The sequence below is a fragment of the Heterocephalus glaber genome, unplaced genomic scaffold (assembly GCF_053883595.1).
Source record: "Heterocephalus glaber isolate CG9 unplaced genomic scaffold, H.glaber_assembly_v1.0 deba00001457, whole genome shotgun sequence".
NCBI classification, from domain to species: domain Eukaryota; kingdom Metazoa; phylum Chordata; class Mammalia; order Rodentia; family Bathyergidae; genus Heterocephalus; species Heterocephalus glaber.
In genome coordinates, this window is record NW_028258305.1 from 25304014 (window position 1) to 25329497 (window position 25484).

Consider the following 25484-nt stretch of genomic DNA (forward strand, 5'->3'; position numbering starts at 1 on the left):
CTTCAGTTCCTTTGCACTTACTTAAACATGTTCTATGTGTGAGTATGTGGTCTATTTTTGAGAATGACTCATGAAAGCACTGGGTTCTTAAAAAAAAAAAAAAAACTAAACCTTGTTAAATCTTACCTTTTGGCAATGTATTCCTTACTGGATATAAGCCCAGAAAAGTCATTTTTAATTAAAATGCTACTTTCAAAGATGAGTTAATTCCTTCCTTATAGACATCCCAAAGCTTTTATTTGGTGTGGTATTACTTAGGGCAATGGTGCTTAGCTGCTGGGTTCAGGCACAGTCATTATTCACCAGGCCTTGTTGTTTTATAATGCTCCAGTTTCAGGCTAGCAGGCAAAGGTGTGTGGGACTTAGAGGATGGCCAGTTGATGTTCTCTGGGTGTTTGTTACTGTGATGAAGAGAATAAATATATTTTCCCTGTTTGTGTTTGCGTGTGTGTGCACATATGTTGGACAGGATGTAAATTAGAGGTTCTCCTGGAAGTTGGCTGTTATTCCCATCCTACTGCTGAGAAAAACGAGGGTGAACAGAATTATACAAGGATAAACGGTAAAAAGTAGAGCTGGGATCCATTCTAGGATGGTTTAAAACTTTTGAGCTTGTACACATTAACCACTGTACTATACTGCTTCTTTGGATGACAAAAAGAATATTCTTTTTCTTTGAGACCTTTATTCAGATGTTAATTGACACCAAATTCATGCCAAGTGTACTATTTTAGGTACTTAGGAATATATTGGAGGAAAAAAGAGGCTTTCAAAGATCACTGCTCTCACAGAGCTGACATTCTAGCAGTAGGAAAGCAGACAGTAAGAAATAAATAGTATAATAAAAGGTAATGTATTTATATAGTAAGTGTAATAGGCAAATTTTATAGTTTGTTAGATAGTAATTGCTGTGGACAGAAAGAACACGTACATCAGGGTAAAAGGAATCAGGAATGGGTAGGAGAGGAGGACAAATGGCAGTGTTAAATGAGGAACCTGAATGGTCACTGTTGAAAAGATAATGTTTCATCAAATCCACCAAAATACTGGGGAAAACTTGGAGAGGGGTGCTAACACGTAGAATTTTTCTTCCCTGAAATTCCTTGGTTGCACACATTAGTAAGCAGATGCTCACTATGTTTGAGGTCGTCTTTACACATAAAGAAGTGCCAGCCTTGTGGGCTGTAACCGATATGGGAGGCCAGGAAGAGTGCCATTACTTTACAACTCAGGAGTTCTCTAAAGGGAAATCTCAAGACTCTGGGGGCCTGAATTCCTGGGACCTGTCTGAAGCCCTTTCCCTGTAGGGTCTTAGTGAGGCAGGTCTAAGTATACAATACTGTACCAGGTACCATGGAGAAAACGAAGAAAAGTTAATGTATAACATGTTCTCTAAAGCTTAGGAGCTGCCACGGAAAATAAACCATCACCATTGCAAACAATTACACAGAAATACACAGCTGCATGTGACATGTGCCAAGCACATGGACACAATCACACCTCTGAGAGGCGAAACCAGGCTGGGTCCAGTGAGGACAGAAGGATTCATGGGCACATGGGTTCTTGTAATAAATCTATACATTAACTTCCTGTATTTGAGACAGGCATTTGGTATGAGCCAAGGCACTGAGAGGGCAACATAGTGTTTGCAGGGAACCATGAGCAGTCCAGCCCATTTGGTCCAGGAATGTGTCAGGTCACTGTGAGAGAGACCACAAAGGCCATGCCAGGCAACTTGTGGCCTTCAAATCACAAATGGTCATATGTGTGGAAAACTATGTTAGCATGTTATTTCTTTTATGTCGTACTGTTAACTAACCTTTTACGTATTACATATAATGTACCTTTGGCAGAGTAGTATATAATTTCTAAACTAAACAGTACCTAAAAGCTGGGAGCATGTGCTCAAAGAGGTCATTTCTCAGAGTGAGTGAGTACAAGTAGCTTCTACAGCCAGCTAGTCTTGTCTAGACCCCGGCTTTGCTGCTTGCTTGCAATATTTTAGGTGGGTTACTGAATTTATATGCTTCTACTTTTTTCTTGGAAAATGAGACTTCATAAGATAGTTAAGATTAAATGAGTTAATACGTGGCAAGTGCCTAGGAAGATCTCAGGCATGTTGTACCTGCTTAATAAAGGCTGATTGTTATTAGTCTCTGCCTGCTGCCACCACGGCCCCCACCACCTTTACCTCTGCTGCTGATGGGAAGGGGCTTATGTTCAATGATGTAGATGGTGAGTAAAAGATTTTGAGTTAAATTAAGCTGTATTTTAGGAAAATAAATGTTGTGCGTTGAAATAATACTGCAAAGTAATGAGGATTCCCATTGATGTGTGAGTGTGTACACGAGAGGAATAAGTCAAGTTTCAGCAGTTTTGACTTGATGTGTTATAAAACACTTTAACAGAGAGGTTCCTTGATCAGTGTGTTCTCTGCCTTCCTGCAGATCATATTAAAGAGTAGAAGAGTCAAGATTAGCTCAGATTTTTGAGAGCATAGTTCCTGCCCATTGTCTTGTTATTCCTTGCACCTATTTTGTTTTGAATTACATCCTGTCTCTCAGACCCCATCAGAAACTTGATGAATCTGGAAGGGAACACTGTCACACTGTCTGAGACAAAAGGCTCTTGTATCGTTCCAAGGGGGAAAATTTGAAGTTCATAAAATGGAAGGAGAGGGCCAGGGATTTAGCTCAGTGGCACCACACCTGTCTTGCAAACACAAGGTCCTGAGTTCAATCCCTGATGCCTAAAAAAATGGAGGGAGATATAGAATCATCCTAGGTAGATTAATCTAACACTTTTCCAAGTTCATTTTCATCTTTAGGAGACATGTTTTTCCATCCCCTCCTCCCCATCTCATTCTTACTGTTTGAGGCATTTTATGACTCAGGATAATTCTGAATGCACTTGCCAAAACACAGCAGCACAAATCCTCACACTGTGTTTGCTGTTAGGCTTTTGTCATTTCCTAGAATCTCTATAAGACTTCTGATGGTATGTGGTCCCATTATATGATGGCATTTGTTTAGTGGTTCCCTAGCCAATGAAAATAGTATGACTTGGGGCCGGGGATTTAGCTCAGTGGTTCTGCTGCCTGCCTCCCAAGCGCAAGGTCCCAAGTTTGATTCCCAGTACCAAAAAAGAAGGATAGTATGACTTGGTCTTTGTTTTTAGCATATACCAATCTATTTATTTATTTACTGGGGGAGGGGGGTGTTGAGACAAGGTCTCACTACAGAGTTCAGGCTGGCCTTGAACTCACTGTGTAGCTCATGCTAGCCTCAAACACTGCTGGGATCCTCCTCAGCCTCCTGAGTCCTGGGATTAAAGGCATGCACCACCACACCTCACTTAGCATGTAACAATTTAATAGGTAAAAATGATACCTTATTGTTTTATTGGTATAGCATTTTTGAGCTTGCAGAGTGTATGTATGTGTCCCATAGCTGCTAGACTTATTTAGGGTACCCAGTGTATTTTAATACAGAGTATTTAAATACTCAGTTGGCCATTTAAAAAGCACTATGGTTCCTAAAAGGGGCTAAGGGGAGGGGGAAGTGGGAGAGGCAGGGGAAAGGAAAGAGGAGAATGGAATTAATATGAAAAAATGGAAACAAAGTCTTTGTAAATAGGGAGGGATGGAGGGGTTGAAGGGAGGGCAGGGGAAGGGGGAAAAATAAGAACCAAGAGAGTATGTAAAGATGCATCTCTCCAATGATGAATGTCATTATGTTGTACACCTAAAATGTACCAATAAAAGGATATACAAAAAAAAGAAAAAAAGCACTATAGTTGAGGATAGTCAGACTATTTGTCAGCCAACCTTGAGGCCTAACCTAAAATCAGCCATGGACCTAAAGAAAGATTTAAATATGTAATACAACTCATTTCCCATTTTAAACCATATGATTGTTCATGGCACTCTTATATTTCTCTGTACTATTTCTGTCCATCGCCTCCACCCTGACCTTCTGTGGCAGGGTCTCAATCTCGGCATTGTTGTTATTTGTATTAGCCAGCTTTCCTGTTGTTGGACACAATACCCAATACCACAACTTAAAGGAAGGAAACTAATTTGACTCCATTTCCAGTGAGTTCCGTTCATAGTCGCAGGCTTCAAGGCAGAAACAGCATGGTGGAAGAAAGCTCCTCAACCCATGGCAGCCAGGAAGCCAGGGTGAGGGGGTGTAGGGACAAGAATATACCCTTCCCTTCCACGTTCCCTCCCACACACACCCCGTGAACTCCTGTGACCAAGCGCCACCTCCTGACAGCACTTTTTCATCTACTGCACTCATCAGTTGATTAATAATCTATGCATGAGTGTAGCACCTCTGTGATGCAATCACCTTCCAGAAGCCTCACCTCTAAATACATGAGACTTTGGGGGAACATTTAGACCCAAACCATAATAGCATTCTTTGTTGTGGTGGCTCATTCTGGGCATTGTCTTGTGTTCCATAGCATCTGGGCACAAGATGCCAATATAATCCCCCCAGGCCTTGAGACAACATAGATTGTCTCTAGACACTTCACCTGTCCCCGGGGAGAAACTTTGTTCCATAGTTCCATTGCACCTATGGATTTTCTCCATCATCCTGTGGGATAAGGTGTAATACAGTTCTTTTAAATACTCATGGCCATGAAGGAAACCATTCCTGACCCAGTAATAAGTTGTGGCTCAACAGGCTACAGTAACCTATTCATAGAAATAAATGAATGGGAGGGGGTGATTCAGAGGGGAATAAGAAACTCAGACAGGAAATGACAAAGGTAATGTGCTCAGTACTCTAGTGCTCTCCTATGCCCCCCCCATCCCGCTCTCTCCCTCTTCCCCTTTTCTCCCTCCCCCTGCCTCCTCCTCTGCTCTCCCCTTCTAACCCTGGAGAAGTGCTGTGAACACATAAGCCAACTCACTTTAAAATCCTAGCTGCTTAGGGTTTACTTCATGTCCTGTCCCAGCCTGACTGATCCACTTGCATGATGTATAGTTGGAACTTAGTTCTGTGCTCCCCACACTCAGGGCACATAATAAATTCTAGATTCTATTTACCTATGGAAGCTTTGGAAAATAACACATAATTAGAATTTTCTCACTGGTTATAATTGCTGACTGTTTCATTGAGCCTCTCTCTTGGTTGGGGGGGTGGGGTGGCAAGAGGCTGTATGGATAAACCTTCTCTGAGAACAGACCTTCTGCTGAAAACCCAAAGACATCCAAATTTAAACTTTGAATTAAATATAAAGTTTTCTTCAGATATTCAGATTTAGAACTCCAAAACAAAGCTAGCAGATAAATCTAGATAAGGGTGCTATGATTTAATTCTAAAAAATGTCATGATACATAAAAATAAGACTTTTCAAAGCACATTCTTTTTTTTTTTTTGGTACCAGGGATCAAACTCCGGTCCTCACGCTTGCGCAGCAGGCGGCAAAACCACTGAACTAAATCCCCAGCCTCAAAGCACATTCTTAATACTTTTAGAAATTGACAAATTATTCTTGAGTGTGCTTTTGTCTGTTTGAAAGGAAGGAATAACCATACATTAGAATGCAGTCTTTCTCTTTAGGATACAGGCATATGTTTAGAAAAAAAAGTCAGCAAATTAAATATTACTTGAATTTTGTGCATTTTTTGTACCTTCTCTTCACGTCATGTGAATAGAGTTGATGAAGAGGTGCAGAGATACTGTGCAGTAATTTATATTGAGATTCATGATTGCACATAAAATGTGTGCATGAGCACATTTAGGATTAAGATGCTAGAAATATGAATCTGTGTTCTTCACAGTATACTCTGAGAGTGAATTAGAGATGTAATATAATCCTTGCCCACTAATTAAAGTCATTAGGTAGTTAATTTCTGTACCAACGCCCTTCTACCATGATCTCTAAGTAGTGGTGAGCTCTTACTCGGGCACTGCAGCCATCCCCAGGACTTCTGTGGGCTCATTAAAGGAAGACCGTCATGTTCTGCACTTGTGTGTTCAAGATGATTGCTTTGCCTCTTCTGGATCAGTGTGTGATTTCCTTGTTAATCTTCTTATAGCCTAACTTCTCATCTTTGTTGTTTTCTAATTTTCTTTCTCCCTTCTGAAGAAGAGATGTACAGTTCTCAACCGTCCATTTCAGAAGTTAAATCTTAGGTGTAGTTGCATTGGTCACAGTGAATTTAATTTAAAACTTTATTTATTAGTACATGTTTGTGATACATAATGACTACTTTCATTATGAGTATTTGGTACATATATATGACATATCTTTTTTTTTAATTCTTTTATTGGTACATTTTAGGTATACAATACATTTACATTTATCAGTGGGTGCTTGTACCTCACAATGAATTTAATCATTTTAAAATTCATATTTAAACCAACTCTTTAGTTTAATAAATTTCTTGATACATTTTTCATCTTTTCATGTTCATTTCTTGACTCATTTGTTTTAGTTGTCTCTTATAAACAACATATATCTGGTTTTGTTTCTGAATGCAATCTGGTAGTTACTATCTCTTTTTTAAATAAACTTTTTGCTTTAGAACAGCTTGAGATATACTGAGTTGCAAAGATAGTACAGAAGCTTTCTATATACCCCTTCCCTAGTTTAGTCACTGTGACCATGTTACATTACTATGGTACATTTGTCACAGCTGAGAAAGTAATTTGTACATTGCTGTTAACTAAATTTTGTGCATTTTTTTTCGGATTTTGCTAGTTTCCATTTAGTGTCCCTTTTCTGTCCTAAGATCCCATCCAGATTGCCACATTACATTTAGTTGTCATATCTTCTTAGATTCCTCTGCTGTGTGATAGGTATTCATATATTTTCTTTGTTTTTGATAACCTTAACATTGATGACTGTTTGTCAGATATTTTGTACAAAGTCCTTCAGTTTGATTTTTTTTTTAATAGTTAAACTAGGATTATGGGCTTTGGGAAGTCACATGTCATTTTCATCATAGCATGTCAAGAGTATGTGCTCTCATATGGTGCCCATGTCAGTTACCACTGTTGCTATTAACTTCAGTCATGTGGCTTATAGGTAGTGCTTTCCAGGCCTATCCACTATATAGTCACTGTCTTCTCTTCTTTCCATGCTCTGCTCTTTGGAAGCAAGTTACTAAGTGCAGCCCACACTCAAAGTGTGACACGAAAGAAGTTAAGTTGCACCTCTTGAAGGGGGAGTACTTAACTGTATATATAACTTTTTTGCAATTCTTTGTGGGAGGTCTGTCCCCTCTCCATTTGTTTATATTTTCAAACATTTATTTATTTACATCAGTATGTACATGTGGATATTTATTTTATACTTTGCATTATAATCTAATATTACTTTATTTATTTTGTGGCTCAAATTTTTCTAGCTTCAGCCATTGAGAGCCCTTTTCGGTTGTCTCCTGTGTCCCTTTGATATGTCTCCATCCTTTGGTTTGTTTGCTTTTTTTCCTTTTTGACACCACAAAATGTTCTGGGCTCACCTAGATATAGAATTAGTCATTTCTTCAGAAGCCCTGATTCTTTTTATTGGAGAATATTAGAAACCAAGATTAGGTGTGTTTGTTGCTGCAAGGATCTCATTATTTCTAGATCCTTTGGATGGGTAGAGCTAAGAAATATATGTATGTGTAGTAACCCATTTATTTTACATATCTGTAATTATTTCTGTATTTTTGTCTGTACTAAGTTAAATTTGAGTTTACACTGATGTCTCCAATTCTAGTACTACATGGTTTGTTCTAGTTTACTTCCTCTCCAACAGTAAGAAGCCTCGCTCCCATCATCTACTACCCATTTATTTCTTCAGTCCTGGTATTCTTGTATAGATGTTTTAGAACTACTAAGCCCCACTAGAAGGATATAGAAAACCACAGTTCTTTTGTTTTTAGTCCTACAGTTTTTAGTCAAAACAGTTTTCCAAAGTTATTTGTAGTACAATTAAATTCTTTTGCCACAATTGGATTCTTTTTACCTGACTTTTTACCTGATCTAGTTGGTCTTTTTATATGCATTAAAGTTCACTCTTTGTGATTCAGAGTTTTATGCCTTTTGATCTGACTAAAAAAACAAAGAACTATAGGCTGATCTTTTAAACATAGTTGCAAAAGTCCTCTGTGAGATACTGGCAAACAGGATGCAGCAAATCATCAACAAGATCCTACATCATGACCAAGAAGGATTTATTCCAGGGATTCAGGGATGGTTCAACATATGCAAATCAATACATATATACATCACATAAACAGAAACAAGGACAAAAATCACATAAGCCTCTCAATAGATGCAGAAAAAGCATTTGACGAAATCCAACATCCTTTCATGATAAAAAACCCTGAAGAAAATAGGAATAGAAGGTCTTTTATCTCAATCTGATAGAAGCCATCTATGATAGACCAATGGCCAACATCATACTAAATGGAGAGAAGCTGAAAGTTTTCCCTCTAAAATCAAGGATAAGACAAGGATGTCTTTTATTATCACTTCTGTTTAATATAGTTCTTGAAAGATTAGCCAAAGCAGTTAGACAAGAGAAAGAAATAAAAGGGATATGAATAGGAATGGAAGAAGTTGAATTATCACTATTTGCAGATGACATGATCATCTACATAGAAGACCTCAAAAACTCCACCAAAAGACTCCTAGAATTAGTAACCAAATTCAGTAGCATAGCCTAGAATACAAAGTCAACACTCAAAAATCAATAGCATTGGGGCTAGGGATTTAGCCCAGTGGTTCTGCTGCCTGCCTCACAAGCGCAAGGTCCCAAGTTCGATCCCCAGTACCAAAAAAAAAAAAATCTATAGCATTCCTGTATGCCAATAATAACCCCCTGAAAGAAAAATTAAGGAAATTATATCTTTCACATTAGTATCAAGATAAATGAAACATTTAGGAAATAACTAACCTAATTGAGGAAGTGAAAGACTTCTACAATGAAAACTATAGAACCCTGAAAAAGGAGATCGAAAAGGATATCAGAAAATGGAAAGATAGCTCCTGTTTCTGGATAGACTGAACCAATATAGTCAAAATGGCCATACTTCCAAAACTGTTGTAGACATTTAATGCAGTTCCAACCAAAATACCAATAGCATTCCTCACAGAACTAGAGAAAACAATCCCAAAATTCATGTGGAATCAGAAGAGACCTAGAATAGGAAAAGCAATTCTGGGCAACAAGGGCAAAGCAGGGAGCATTACAATCTCAGGCTTCGATTTACACTATAATGCTGCAGCAATAAAAACGTCAAGGTATTGGCAATAAAACAGACTTATGGATCAAAAGAACAGAATAGAGGATGCAGAAACAACTCCAAGCACACTCAGCTGTTTTATCTTTCACAGAGGGCTAAATACTTTCACTAGAGGAAAGATAGCCTTTTTAACAAATGGTACTGGGAAAATTGGCTCTCCGCATGCCAAAGATTGAACCTTGACCCGTATCTTTCATCATGCAGTAAACTAAAATCAGAATAGATTAAAAATCTAAATATTAAAACAGAAACACTTAATCTGCTGAAGACAAAATAGGTAAAACTCTTGAAGACATAGGTATAGGCAAAGACTTTCTGAACAAAAGCCCAGTTGACAAGAAATAATACCAAGCATCAACAAATGGGATCACATCAAATTAAAAAGCTTCCACACAGCAAAGGAAACCACCAGTAGAGGGAAGAGACAACCTGCAGAATGGGAAAAACATTTTGCTAGCTGCTCCTCAGACAAAGTACTAATATCTAGAATATATAAAGAACTCGAAAAAATTAGACTCCCCAAAATAAAGACCCAGTCAAAAAATGGGCATTTGAAATGCATACATACTTCTGAAATGAAGGACAAATGACCAATAAATACAGATGAAGTATAAATGGCTAATAAAATACATGAAAAAATGTTCAGCATTGCTGGCCATTTGAGAAATGCAAATTAAAACAACACAGATTCCATCTCCAGGAAGAATGGCTATCATCAAGAAATCAAATAATAACAAATGCTGGAGAGACTGTGGAGTGTGGAGGAACTCTTCATTGTTAGTGAGAGTATAAACTGGTATAACCACTATGGAAAACAGTATGGAGATTCTTCGAAAAACTACAAGTAAAATTTCATTTGACCCAGCTATTCCCCTTCTAGGTATCTTCCTGAAAGAGTTAAAGTCATCATGGGCCAGGGATTTAGGTCCGTGATTTTGCCGCCTGCTGCACAAGTGCAAGGACCCGAGTTCGATCCCCAGTACCAAAAAAAAAAAAGTTAAAGTCATCATACCACAGTGATACAAGCATACCCATGTTTATAACAGCACAATTTATAATAGCCTAATCTTCAAAGCACCCAATGTCCATCGACGAATGGATAAAGAAAATGCAGTATTTGTACACAATGGAATACTATTGTGCCATAAAGAAAGATAAACTTGGGTCATTTGTAGAGAAATGGATGCACCTTGAGACCATAATGTTAAGTGAATTAAATCAGGCACACAAGCCTAAATATCATATGGTTTCTCTTGTATGAGAAGCTCAATATATAAAGTAAAAATAAAAGATAATAGGGGAAGAAAAGAGAAAATAAAGTTATTTTAATCCATCATGGTGAATGCATCTGAAAGTGCACCTTGCTTTACTATAATTGTCTGTGTGTTACTTTGGCCAAGCATCACTGACTAAATTTCTGAACCCCTCCATGTGAGTGAGGTTATCAGTTTGCTTCTGCCTCCAGGCCTGTGGTAGTGGCACATATGAACACCTATTAAATATTAAAAGGGAAGAGGACCATTTCACAAACCCTAAACAATTCACAATTTTGCTAAAGGCATTTTCAGCTGCTCCATTAGGTAGCTCAATGGAGATTCTTGCATTTATGTTAACCCTGCCAACTTCTCTTTCCACATTTTACCACTCCAAGAGTTATGTTCTACCCAAGAAAAGATGGCGCTGAATCATAGACTATTAAACCTGTAGTAGTTGGCTTTGGGCCATGGTCTCCACAAAGAGAAAACAGTTCTGCAGAGACCAAACTTATAGAGGGCTGCAGACCCTGCCTTATTCAACACATAAATTCCCTGTGGCTATAGTGGCTTGGCAAACAGTAGGGGCTCTTGCAGTGTTTGCTAAATGTCAAGTCATGCAGGTAGTTAGGGGCCAAAACCCATGAATCTTATTGCCCATGAGAAGCTCTGCTAACATATCCTGCTCTCTGGTCCTCTTAGTGGAGCAGATATTCTTTCTCAGGGCCTTCTGAATGCTGGTTATGACTGACATCCATCTGACTTCATTCTAGTGTGGTATTAAGGCTTTAGTCAGGAAAGTAGCAAGAGTCCTCTCTAATGACTCTAAGCTAATGTTAAGTGGTTTTGCTTCTAAGTGGGACAGAAGTAGTCTACCATCGTCTAACATGTGGCCTTCATAACTCAGGCTGAATATTTATAATATGAATCTTTATCATTGTCTAAGGGCGTACTAATATATCCTAACACCAAATTTAATCTGGAAAAGTGACAAACATGTACTTTCAGCTATAGAATCAAAGAGAATTTTGAAAATGACTTGAGATAACTGGAGACCTTTTTGAAAAGCAGGTGATTTTCGTGTGTTTTTTTTTTGGTGAGGGGGTGAGACAGAGCCTCACTATGTAGTTCAGACCTTGAACTCATGGCAATCCTCCTGCCCTAGCCTCCCAAGTGCCAGAATTACAGGCATGTGCCACCTCTCCAGCGGGAGGTTTTGGAAAATATTAACTCAGTTGTCTTAACTATCCCTGGAAGTTTCTTTTCTTTGGTACTGGGGATTGAACTCAGGACCTTGCGCTTGCAAAGCAGGCGGCGGAACCATGGAGCTAAATCCCTGGCCCTTTTCATGGAAGTTTCTACTCCAGCGGTGTGTGCAACAGAGTGTCTGTGTCTTCCAAAATGTAGCAAGACAAAAAGAGCATTCTGAACTGTATCTTACATATCAAATGAAGTGTAGGACAGGGTTTGTGGGTTACGTGGACAGTCTTTGGAGAGGACAGATGTAGAGAAAGGCTGTTCTGTTTTCCACAGGTACAGCTTTAGCTATGTGGTAAATATTGTCTCTGAGGGCTTCACAATGTTGATCCTGGCTTCAGGGGCCTCTTGTAGTTGAAATGACTTGCAGTTGGGTGGTGTTTCTTGTATTGGGTTGTGAACACTGACACCAATTTCACAAAATTCTCTTGCAAAATGCTTTTGCTTACTTGTGCTTTCTTTTATTCCTTTTCTTGGAGACCTTACTGCTACAGACTCTGGGCCGATTTTCCTTTCCTGTCTTACCACTGTCAGCAGTTCTGTAACAGGATTAAAGGGATACCTCAGTTTCCAAAAATAGAAATTCAAGACATGAGCACATCAGAGGGAAGTTATAAAAATATAAACAGTGTTAAATTCTTTTGGCATACAGATTTTTAGTTTCTCACATTAAAATTTGTATATAGAAAATGAAGACAGTTACAAAATTTTTCTTGGTATTAAATACTGTTGAAGCTTAGATGCTATATATACTATGTATATATATACACTGTATATATATACATTGTGTATATATATAGTATATATATACATTGTGTGTATATATAGTGTATATATACATTGTGTGTATATATACTATATATATACTATCTATATACTATGTATATATATACTATCTATATATACTATGTATATATATACTATCTATATATACTATGTATATATACTATCTATATATACTATGTATATATATATACTATCTATATATACTATGTATATATATACTATCTATATATACTATGTATATATATACTATCTATATATACTATGTATATATGCTATATATTCAGTATAGTGGCTTGCTTGGTAAATAACTGTCATTTATATAATTATGATGATGATGATAATTTAAAAATACATTTTGAAGGGCCGGGGATTTAGCTCAGTGGTGCCGCCACCTGCCTCGTAAGTTCAAGGTCCTGAGTTCAATCCCTGGTACCAAAAAAAAAATTGTGAAAATTAATATACTGTATAGGGGAATAAAAATACATAGAAAGTATATGGGTTTTGCTTGGCATTTCGTTTTTGTTTTTTGGTCCCATGATCATTTATTGGAAAATAAATCTTTGTTATTCCTGACTGGAAAGCTCTCTTAGTCCTATACTGAGTTTCAATACATAGTTCCTCTTAGTTTTTAGATTTTTAGTCTATTCCATTGAACAGTGTGTCCGTTTATGGGCCACTTGCTCACAGTAGCTTTGGGTTTTACAATTTGGTGAAGATTGATTCCCTCTCATTATTTTTCATTTCCAGTACTGTATGGGCTTTAAATCAGTTTTTGTAGTCGTTTACTCTCAGTTCTGTTGTCATTTTTCTTTTTTAATAATTAAATTAAATAAATACATTAACTTAATGGGGCCAGGGATTTAGCTTGGTGGTGCCGCCACCTGCTTCACAAGCACAAGGTCCTGAGTTCAATCTCCGGTACCAAAAAAAAAAAAAAGTAGTAACTTATTAACTGTACAGTACATAACAATTTATTATGCTGTTGTCCTATACAAAAGTATGATGTGCTTTCCTCTTTGTCTCCTCTTATGTTCCTCATTAGCATTACATCTTAAAGCTTTCTTCATGTAGAATATGAATTTCTCTTTTTACATTTCTTATTGCTGTTAATTAATGGATACTTTCTGATTTATACTGCTTTTTCTTTTTCATGGGGGTGGTAGGGGATTAAACCCAGGGACACTTTACCACTGATCTATACCCTCTTCCTTTTATAAAATCTTCAGACAGTCTCTCATTAAGTTGCCTGGAATGACTTTGAACTTGCACCTCTCCTGTCTCAGCCTCCTGAATAGCAGTATTATAGGTATGTGCTACTGCACCAGATGTTTTTTCTTTTGAAAATGATTGACATATGTACATTCACTTTGTAATAATAATGAGTCATCATTTCCCACTTACTCTTTGTCAAATGATTTTATATGCACTGACATGTCTTTGTTCATTGAATCTTTATAACAGTTCTAAAAAGTAGATATTACTGTTTTACAATGAGGAAATTGAGGTTCAGAGAGGTTAAATAACTTGCTGAAAGGTCACATAGCTAGCTGTACAGTGGGAGATTCAGGGCTTCAGAGCCCCATATTCTTTTTTTTTTCCATTAAGTTTATTGGTATATTTTAGGTATACAATATAGTTACATTCACCATTGGGATCTTGTACCTTTACATGATGTATCTTGGTTCTTATTTTTGCCCCATTCCCCTGCCCTCCCTTCACCTCCTCCACCCTTCCCTATTTACAAAGACTTTGCTTCCATGTTTTTCCTTTTCTCATATTTTTTCTTTTCCCTTCTTTGCTTTCCCCTTCCCCTCCCACTTCCCCTATTCCTCTAGACATTTTCTTCCTGTTTCACAATATCAGTTATACATTTTGATTCTTATTTACACTTTTAGTTTTTCACACCAGAGAAACGATTCAGTATTTACACATGTGTGTCCTATTTATTTCACTTAAGAGTATAGAGCCCCATATTCTTAACTTCTGTACTAGGCTGTACCTATCACTTAACTCTTATTTGTAACCATATCATTTGCAAAGAGCCTTTGTAATACATTGTTCATTGATTCTCTTGGGTGTTCCCCCAAAAATATTGTATGCTTTTTTAAATTTTGGCTCATAGTTTCAGAGGTTCCAGTCCATGGTCGCTTGGCTCTGTTGTTTCTGGGCCTTGGGTGAGGCAAAACATCATAGCAGGGAGCCTGAGGCTCCTGGGAAGCCTAGAGAGAGCTCACTTTTACAACAAAGCCCCTCCCTTGAAACCCATTAAACCTATTAGATCATGCCTGCATAATCAGAGTCATCATGATCCATTTACCTCCCAAATGCTGCTGCATTGAAGACCAAACTTTCAACAGAGGACCTCCTGGGGGATGTTGTATATCCAAATCATAACACATCTTCACCAAGCACTTTTTAGGGCTACTTTTTTCTTTCCTTCTCTACCCTAAAAGTTGAGATGTTTCTAGAATATTCAGGTGAGCTCTTCCTTCCTCAGCAATGTGTAACCCAAAGGCATGTCCCAAAAGTATGGAGAAAGAAGAGACTCCTTTAGAGGGAGACACCACTCTGCTTGAAGAATGACCAGATCATGAATTCCTCCTGCAGATAACAGGATGCTCTGCCCACACCTGCCAGGAGCCCTTCTTGCTGCCTGCCCATAGGCCTGTGCATCTGAGCCTGTTTAATTATTCTCCACTATGCACCCCCAACCTCCTTTGGGATTTTGGAGGACACAGAAACCACTTACTTTTGACCTAAGAATTATGAAAAGAATTGTAAGTGTTGGTTAAAAAAAGTTACAGTTAATATACTAACTTTAGCAAATAGTTAAATATCAGTAAACCAAGAGAAGTGAAAAAAAGAAAAATAGGGAATAGAAAACAAACAAGAACTAAATGTTTTAACTATTAGAAGAACATCAGAGGAAATAGTTGTTATGCCAAGGTATATTGCTGGAATAGAAACTACACAACTCTTTTAGACAGTCCTTTTGAAATGCTCGTACTACAAGCAAAATGCAGATGTAATCCAAAGAAATGTGAAACCACAACAAAAATTCATCATGGAATCTTTGACAAAAGGAATGTTCCAAAGCATGTGATCCAGCCACTAATATCTCATTGTAGGTGTGCAGGTTTACATGTGTGCTTAAACATGTATGTGCACGCGCACACACTGTCTTAAAATTGGCCCATTTGTCACCATCTGCAATAGTATCTTACCCAAGATCTTGCAGTAGATATGAGACATACCTGCTTCCTCTTGTTTCAGGGCAGCTTTTGACAGCTGTGGCTTGAGTATATTTTACCATGACCACCTTTGGCTTGGAGGTTGACAGCAGGTATGTTATGCAAGACTGTTGTTTAAGATGTTAACATAGGTGGAAGGAGGATAGAACAAGAGGTAAAAGGATGATAGAGTGAGCAGTTTACTGGTAGAATTCTTAGCATATCCTGCCCCTCTCCAAAGTCACAGCTGCCTCGGATAAAAAGAAAAACTGCTCTGTGAAGGAACATATGACATTATATAAGATTTAAGATGCTCCTCTGACCCATCTCCACCATACCAGATTCTACCAAGTATTGGTACTTCTTTTTTTAAAAAAAGTTTATTTAGAAACAGACATTTTAAAAATTCATATTAAGTTAAAAAAGAATACTTGCTTGAAATGATAAAATACCCTCCCCTCCCTTCGACCCTTCTTCCCCTCCTTATTTATAAAAGCTTTCTACATAACCATACTTTTAAGTGATATCAGACACTCATATTTAAAGGTTGCGTTGTTTCTCTTGTGTGAGAAACCAAAAATGCAAATAAGGACCAAAATGGATGATAGATATTGGAAAGTACGAAGAAAATGTTCAAATAGGAAGGGGAACAAGAGAAGGGGAGGGCCGGGGATTTGGCTCAGTGGTTTCGCCGCCTGCTGCGCAAGCGGAAGGATCTAACTTCCATCCCCTGCACCAAAAAAAAAAAAAAAAAAGAGAGAGAGAGAGAGAGAGAGAGAGAGAGAGAAGGGCAGGTGTGAGGGAAACGGGAAAAAAGAGATTAAAAGGAAAAAACATTTCTCATACTTCTGGCGGCTGGAAGATCAAGATAAGGGTACCATGGGGGTCAGCTTCTGGCAAGGCGCCCAGTTGTGGTCTCCAGACCTTTCATAGTATCCTCCCATGGTGAGAAGAGAGCAAGCAGCACTCCTGGCTCTCCGTAGAAGGACACTACCACCGCTTAGGAGGACTACACCCTTCTCATTACCTCCCATCGCTCCTGCCTTCAAATACCATCGAATTGGGGAGTAGAGTTCTTCATATGAAGGGAGATCAAGATACACAAACATTCTGTCCATAGCAGAATCTAAACCTGAGAAAATGTTGAATTAAATTTCTGGGAAAGAAAAATGCAGCATAACTAAAATGATCCTTCCTAAAAAGCCAATGGGGAAAGAATATGTTGCTAGGAAAATTAGATATTTTGATAAATACAAGAGTAAATCCTCATTAGAAATGTCAAATGATTGTGCAGTTATGTCTGAAAATATAGGTATTTGTCAGATGTATAAATAGGGAAGAACTTTGTAAGGATGAGAATGCCAGAAAATAAACTACAATAAGAATATTTATTGATTTCAGTAAACAAACAGTTCACTCTTACATGTACTGCAAAAACTCAGGCACGTGATTAAGTAGTACATATGCTATAGCACTAAGGAATTCACACATCAGTATACAACTATAGGTACTTATATAACTTTCTAGGTAGCTGAAAGGAAACACTCCAAAATGTTCACAATACAAGTTTATTACAGGCTTTTAATTTTTTCCTGAAGAGAACCTAGCCAATATCTAACAACAACAACAACAAAATCAGGTGTAAAGTAGGAATTATTAGGTGCTATAATAAATTGCATCAAGAGAAATTGATTCTATTAGAGTCATTCCACCACCTCCACCACCACAGTGCTGAAGAGATGTCTTAGCACTTTCCTCATCCCAAAACAAAAATACCCGATATCTACAACCTAAAAGGAGGAGAGGTTTGTTTTGGCTCATGTTTACAGTCCATAGCCGGCTGGCTTCAAAGCAGGATCGCCTGGCAGAGGGCATAACAGAGGAAAGGCTGCTCATCTCGTGGAGCCAAGAAGCAGAGAGAGGAAGGGGAAGCGCCAGGGAGGAAGTGTACCCTTCCAGGTCACACCCCCAGTGACTAGCCTCTTCCTACCAGACCCCACCTTCTAACAGCAAGTCAGCTACAATGCTCCATGATCCAGGTACCTTCCAGATACCCTGCCTATGAGACCCTGAGGCTCTTGGGGCTGTCTGAATATAAACCATAACATGATGGGACCCAGGACCTTGCACGTGCTCTGCAGATCCTCTGCCACTGAGTCTCCACTCTTCTTTTTAAAGTTCATACCTTTCATAGGGATACTGAAAGTGTTGGGGTGTTTCTTTTTTCAGACCATCATAATATGAACTGTATGTTGTATTTTAAACACTTATGTAATCTTTTTTTTTTTGGTACCGGGGATCGAACTCGGGTCCTTGCTCTTGCACAGCAGACAGCGAGACCACGGAGCTAAATCCCCAGCCCTGTAATCTTGTTATGATTATTTTCTACACTTCTCAGCGCATTTAATCTTAAATTAGTTCTCTTTGAATAATCCAAAGATATAATAGTGTTTTCTTTTTTTCCTCTGTGTTTTCCTATTGGTGGCATTAGAAATAAGTGTGTCTAGGGTAACCTAATGAGTTAAAACTTAGTAGACAAGTGCTCTACTTGTGTCACATTGGTGCTTGAACTCTGCCACTTTGGAATACTTTTAAAATGGACTATTTTTGGTGCCATGAAACAGTGCTATAGAGCAGAAAAAGAAAACCTAAATTATAGGACCCACCCCTGATCTGCTGGAGCTTTGGGGACCTCCACACCCTGCAGTTGAAGTCCTCCAAGCACTTTTTTCCTTTTTTTTTCTGGTACTGGGGATTGAACTCAGAACCTTACACTTGCAAGGCAGGTGCAGTGCCACTGAGCTAAATCCCCACCCCCCTCCAAGCACTTTTAATGGCTGAGTCAGCTCTCACATCTTTCACTAAAAAGAGTAAGACTTTTCTGGGTTAAAAAAGAAATCTCATTAATTTGAATTTTACTATTTTGTTTTATGTTTTTAATTCTGGCACTGGGACTGCATAAAAATTTTCTTTTATCTTTGATGTTCATTACAAATTAACATCTGAATATCCTGAGGTTAGAACAGAAAACTACATACTTAACAGTCATCTCAGGTCTTTTTGTTTGATTGTTGTTTTGTGTATATGTTGTTTTGGTGCTGAGGTTTGAATTCGGGGCCTAGATCTTGTTGAAAATGTGCTGTACAGCCCCAGTCTCCTATTTGTTTTAGTTTATGTTACTGACCATATTTAAGTAATATATGAGCCACCCTTTAAAAACTTACTTTTGTTTCTAAAAGGCTGATTCAGGTAGATTATTTTCCCCATTGATATCCAGAAAGTGTTGTTGTTTCTTAGGTATTTCCCACTGATGGGCACACATTTGTTTAGCTGAGCACATAATCATTGTAGCCTATAAGAAAGTGGGAGCGACAAGAGGCATCTAAAGATGGGAGAATGTGTTTGATAAATGGTGACAAAAACCCAACACTTTAGGTTGAGTAATATCAACCATCAGAAAGAAAGCAAGTATGAACTGTGTATGCTGGGCCTGGGTTTTATAATTTTCACTGGCTTGGGGAGTAGATTTTTTTTTTTTTGGTACCAGGGATTGAACTGAGGACCTTGCACTTGCCAGGCAGTTGCTGGAACCACTGAGCTAAATCCCCGGCCCAGGAAGTGTAGATATTTAAGCAGTGGGGAAATTAGCACATAAACATAGCTGCAAAATGACAAGTGATTTCTTAGCATACCAGAAAAAGGGAAATGATAGCAGACCCTCTTCACAATTAAGTGGCCGAATTGTGCGTGGAGGTTTGGCAAACAGATGGGAGTAATTCAGTCCGTGGACAGTAAAACAGTTTTAGTTGGAGAAACTGTGAAGGTTTCATTTATTTTGTTTACCAAGGGGTTGATGTATTCAGGGGTGAGTTCACAAAAGAATCAAAGCGTTTAAAGATCATAGTCAGTGATCTCTCCCCTTGGTAGGAGAAGATTCACAATTTGGTTTTTCATTCTTTTTTTTCATTTTTATAAAAGCATTTTGTTTCCTCCTGGATATTTTTTTAAAGAGACAGATTCATTTCCCCACTATGAAAAGTAAGCTTTGCTATTTTTTCATATTAGGATCAGTCAGGACCTACTCTTAACACTTTAGGTCATTATGAGAAGTCTATTTAGCCACCAATTCAAAAGAATGTTACAGTGTATTTTGAAACATAAATTGATATAGTAATCATCTGTAATGAATTATTTGCTGTTATGTTATTATAAGTATAATTGGGTATATGTAAGAACCCCTCGAGTTGTACCCTTCAGATTTGACCCATTAAGTATTTCAGCTAAAAAATGCATTAGGGTCTGTGCTCAGGTTTTAGGAATTCTGTTTGATAATTTAGAGAATTATATACTTTATAATACTATGAAAATGGTGTTCTTCAAAAAGTTCCTCAAGGACTGAAGCTTATGGTAAATTCAAAACAGAGTATTTTTTAAACCTACCTTCAAATAACTATGTAGAGTATTTGGCACAATTAAAATGTGGCAGCTAAAAAAAAAAAAAAAGTGGCAGCTGAAAAAGAATATGTTGTGGGTATGTTTTCCAACATTCACTTCAAAGCAGAATGTAGTATTCATTAATCTGTTCTTTGATGGTGATGTTAGTTCTTTTGTTACTATCGAGTTTACCTTGGCCTCAGTGCTGGCAATTAAATGGCACAGTGAAGATTACTGGAAAACATTAACTTGTTATTGTTAGTTGACAACGTGCTGAGGTTGATGGGAAATAGAGTTTATAAATAGCTTTGTCTAGGCATTGATTTTGCAATGTGCTGACTTTCAAGGATGAATCTCATCCTTTGGCCTATCCGTTATTTACATTTGAGTTTTATTTAACAGAATGCTTTCATCTTTTTAAAAAATGTAATATTGGAAATATTAGACAAAGCCCTGCTCCCCCCCGTTAAAACTTTTTTTCTTAGTATTTTTGAATAAATTCACTTTTTATTATTTACTTAACTTTGGGGAGGAGTATTAAATAAAGGTGGTCTTTCACTTTTAGAAAGGGGCCTACATTCCTTCCTATTTGATTTAAGTCATTTATATCTTAATCTAGAATGGTGTTCAGGTTTTAATAAGTATGCTTTCAGATAAGTATCCTTGCATATTTGCAATGTTGAACATGAAACTTCTATCCATTTCTGAGAAGAGTGATCCAGTGTGTCCTTGCCTGAAAGCAGGCCTGCTACCTGAATTTTTATAATGCACTATCTGTTGTAAATCATGAACTCTGAGATCTCCCCAGCATGATGGTAAGGAAAACCCGGGGTCAAATAGCAATCCATAGGAGATGAAAAGAAATTGACTCTATTACAGGAAATCTAGGCAGTCCAACCAGATATAACAACAGTCTCTAGAAATATGGCCAGATTGCTGAGTAATTACCTTCATCCATCAGGCCAGAACACAAACCCTAAGCTTTTGTTCTTACTCCTCTTATTAGCTGATGCTAGGGAAAGATCCAGTACTAAGGTAAGTTTTAAGATATGTAGTCAAGGGCTAGGAGTGTAGCACAGTGGTAGAGTGCTAGCCTACCATACAAAAGGCCCTGGCCTGGATTCCCAGCACAGCAAGGCAGGGAGGTGGGGTGGTGGTGGTAGAGTTCTTGCCTTCTTTCTTTTTTAAAAAGTTGGGTAGTGAATTTACTGACCAACAGTAAAGTTTTAATTGAGTTGTAAATAAATACTTAGTACTGTGTTAATTAAGCACTGGGTGGATATAAAGCACTATACATTCATCATTAGGACTCATAACATGACTGGGGTGATATAACCTAAAATAGAAAAATTAGATTGCACAATCATGAAGTATTAATTTTAAGTCCAAATTAATTGTAAGTCCATACTCAGCATGGCTGGAGTAAGTAAAATCTTCCTGGCATAAACACTAATTCAGACCATCTGGGAAGATGTCTTAAGACCTCTGGTTGTTAGATCCCTGACAACAACTGGAAGATTTGCTAGGCTGTCAGTGTTTCCCAAACTTCTCTGGTACAAGAGTTGCCTTGGACACTGTTTAAGGCACAGTGCCCCTCTCCTGGCAATTTTTATTGTGACAGAACCTGTCTTTTTAACAAGCAATCTAGATGATTTTAGTGACTGACAAGTTTGAAAAACACTGTGTTAAAGGTGGAAGAAAGAAACTCAGTGTCAAAAACTGGAGTTAATATAAAATAAGTAGTTCTTATGTTGAGTCCAAGGAACAAGATTTATCCCCCGGGCAATGGTCAGTACATATCAGTAGGTAATTTGCCTTTAAGCTTTAAAGGACTACAAAGAGCAATAAGAAAATCTTGGAATTACTAAACTTAAACCATTCAATGGACAAAAAATGTTCCAGACTTCATTTCGTCATTTATTTTCTACCCTAGACCAATTCCATTCTAGGGAGAGTGCTCCTGGTCATTCATGTGGAGAGCAGGCAGGAAGATGTGAGTAAGGAGGAAGCTTTTGAAATAACTCCTGGTATTAGCTTGGCAGATGCAAGGGGAGACTCAGCCAAGTTTAAAGGGCAGCTGGCAAGACTGCCCAAAGGCAGGAGTGGAGGAAGCAGGAGATTGAGTGAGCAGTTTAGTCACACAATGCTTTGTGGTCAAGATCAAGGGGCATGAAGTAAGAGTTGTGAGAAACAGGGAAAGAGATGACAGTAATAATTATACTCTTATAAGGAAAAGGGCAGTGAGCAGTGTGTGTAAACTCTTGATCCTGATATCTTCACCCTGAGAAACAGAGGAAAGATGATTTTGTTCCAGATTTATAACTGGAGAACTAGAGGTTTTAGGAGAGGCATCCTTACTATAGACTGTAAACTAGAGAAAAGAGTAGGAACATTGGACCCAGTAGGTTTTCGGATCTGTGATTTTAGGTTGAATGAGTGTTGGGAGGATGGACAAGACCAGAAAAAGGCCGTCTTGATGTTAAGTTGAGGTGGTGGATTTAGTTGCAATTTTTAAGCAGATTTCAAAAGTAAATGGAAAAAAGTTATTAACCATTGCAGGAAGTGGCATTGAGGGCTCGAGATTTAGTTTAGTGGTGCCACGCCTGCCTTGCGAGCACAAGGTCCTAAGTTCGATCCCTGGTACTAGGGAAAAAGAGTGGCGTAGAGTGGAGATGATGGGGGGTAGAAGGCTGAAAATGTTGACTAAATTTTACTGTGAGCAAAGAGAAGGCAGGTACCGTTTGGCAAGTAAAGTTGATGGTTCAGTCCAAGCGTATGATATAAAAGTGATATTTTTGGTAAAGAGGCATTCGTGTACCTCTTTAAGATCACACCTCTTTTTTTAAAGTCTGTAATGGAGAACTTTTTAAAATTGGTCTTTTTTTCCTAAGATTTTGATGTATGGATTTTTCCCCCAAAGGAGTAATGGAAAGACTGGGAGAGCAGTGGACTAGAAAAATAATAGGGCGGGGCTTAACTATCACTCAGACATTCCAGTGTCTCCACAATTGCTTGAGACTTGTTTCTCCCCACTGTAAGGCTTTTGCTGCAGCCTTACAGCTTGCCTCTCACGATGGACTTTTGCCCTCTGTAATCAGCACCTAGTGCTAGGTGTCTTTGTTTGTAAGGGATTTAAAGAAGTTGAAATGGGGTTCTAAGACCATTTAATTAATACAGGCTCACAGTACCAGTTCTGTGTAGTTCACCCACAGGCTTTTTAATAGATGACGAGTTCTATTATCAGAGAATTCAAAACATTTCCCCCAAAATAATACTGAGTATAGTATTCCAGTATTAAATATTGCTGACTTGAATGTAGCGAAGATTTTTAGATTTAAAATTTTAATTGTGATATGTACACATAAAATTTACCACCTTGACAGTCTCTACATACACAGTTCAGTAATGTTAAGTATATTCACATTGTTGTGTAGCCAGTCTCCACAACTTTATTTTGTCAAATTGAAACTCTATACCCATTAAACAACAATTCACCAATTCTCCCTTCAGCCCCTGACACCGGTCATTCTAATTTCTGTGTCTGTGAGTTTGTCTACTCTTGAACATCTCATATAAATGAAATCATACAGTGTTTGTGTTTTTATGACTGGCTCACTTCACTTTGCTTAATGTTCTTGCAGTCTCTCTATATTGTAGCATGTATTAGAATTTCCTTCCTTTTTAAGGTTGAATAATACTCTTTATTGTACCATATTTTCTCTCTTCATCTGTCAGTGGACATTTGAGTTGTTTCTGCCTTTCTATTGCAGCTTTGAATGTGGGTGTACAACTATCTCTTCAAAACTCTGTTTTCAATTGTTTTGGATATATATCCGGTTATACCTGGATCATATGATAATTTGATTTTTAATTTTTGGAGGAGCCATTATACTTTTTTTCCATAGAAAATAGGGAATCTTAATTTCCTGTTTTACTTAGATGGTAACTACATTAGGAGCTGTGGTGATTTGCTGATTGGCCTCATATTCCTCCAGTATTAAATAGTGTTAGGCATAAACTTCTGCTTTCCTATTTGTACTCTTTCACTGTATTGTGGATACCACCCCTTCTCTGTTCTACCTTCATACCTCAATCCTATTAAAACAGTTAAATCTATGTCTTTCACTTAACTCTTTGAAAATACAGGAAAGTGTTTGGAGATTGGAGACCTAGGTGGTCATAGAGGGTAACTGCCAATTATACGTATGTAGTTTCAGGGCCAGGGATTTAGCTCAGTGGTTCTGCCGCCTGCTTCGCAAGTGCAAAGTTCTGAGTTTGGTCCCTGGTACAAAAAAAATGCAATTTCAGATAAACCCTGGTCTCTTTGTCTGTGACCTTTTCCTATTAAACTTTCACATTTTTGAGGCCATGAGCCTTTCCTTCTTTATTCATCTTCCTTAGAACTTTCACTGACTGAATCTCTTGGCCTCTATGAAGAGTTTTCTAGATAGTAATTTTCATTTCTTTTAATTTAAAAAAATTTTATTAGTACATATTTACAGTACATAATGATTACATTCATTGTGGGGAATTGGTACATGTATATCTCAGTTCTTTTTTTCCCTTCCCTTCCACCCCGCTTTTTCAGTGCCAAGATTAGATTCATTTACTTATCTTACAAGTCCTTATAAAGTTAATTATCATACATACAGATTTCTTGCTGTTCATTCTGCCTGGAAGGTACATGAGCAAATGTCAACAGATATTCGCAGACTGAATGAATGTGTCAGGAGCTTCATAAGAACGTAGGCTATACTAAGTGTCATCTCCCAAAAGTAGATAAAATACATAGTATCAGTATATAGTCTGGAATACCTCATACAGCAGTGCTCAACTTGCGGGCATTGACATTGTCTGGAGATATTATTGGTTGTCACAGCTGGTGATGTGTAGCAGCACATAATGGATAGAGAGGCCAGGGACTGGGAAACATCCTATAATACACAGGACAGGCCCATAGCAGAGAATTATCTGGCCCCAAACGTCAGAAGGGTTGAGATTGAAAACCCTGCTTTAGAGTAATGCAACTGAGTTAAGAGAAGTCAGTTTTAATAGCTCCACTCGACCTTCACCCCTTTCCCATTGCTTGAAAAGCTTACTTAACTATTAAGAAAGTGAATCCTCCCAAGGAAGATGACTCTCATCCTCAGAGACTGTGTGTTATATCCATAAAGGTAAATGTGCCTAGTTCACCAACTTCTAAAACAAGTTTTCCTTATTGGTAGGTATCTTGCTCACTTCTTTATAGTGCTTAGCTGAGCTCAGTCTTTT

The 25484-nt window shown here is 37.9% G+C and overlaps 1 protein-coding gene across 3 annotated transcripts in view; it reads left to right on the top strand.

Annotated features, from left to right (window-relative positions):
• The window catches only part of LOC147826996 (tRNA (32-2'-O)-methyltransferase regulator THADA-like), a 191415-nt gene that overhangs the window by 45375 nt on the left and 120556 nt on the right, over positions 1-25484 (top strand). The window contains exon 1 of one of the 3 annotated variants that reach the window (XM_087216444.1): positions 16571-17818. The exons of the other annotated variants lie outside the window; for them this stretch is intronic. Coding sequence (XP_087072570.1) covers positions 17810-17818 — 9 coding nt within the window. The 5' untranslated portion in view covers positions 16571-17809. Of the gene's footprint in view, positions 1-16570; positions 17819-25484 lie in introns of those variants that run through there. 3 annotated transcript variants of the gene reach the window in all.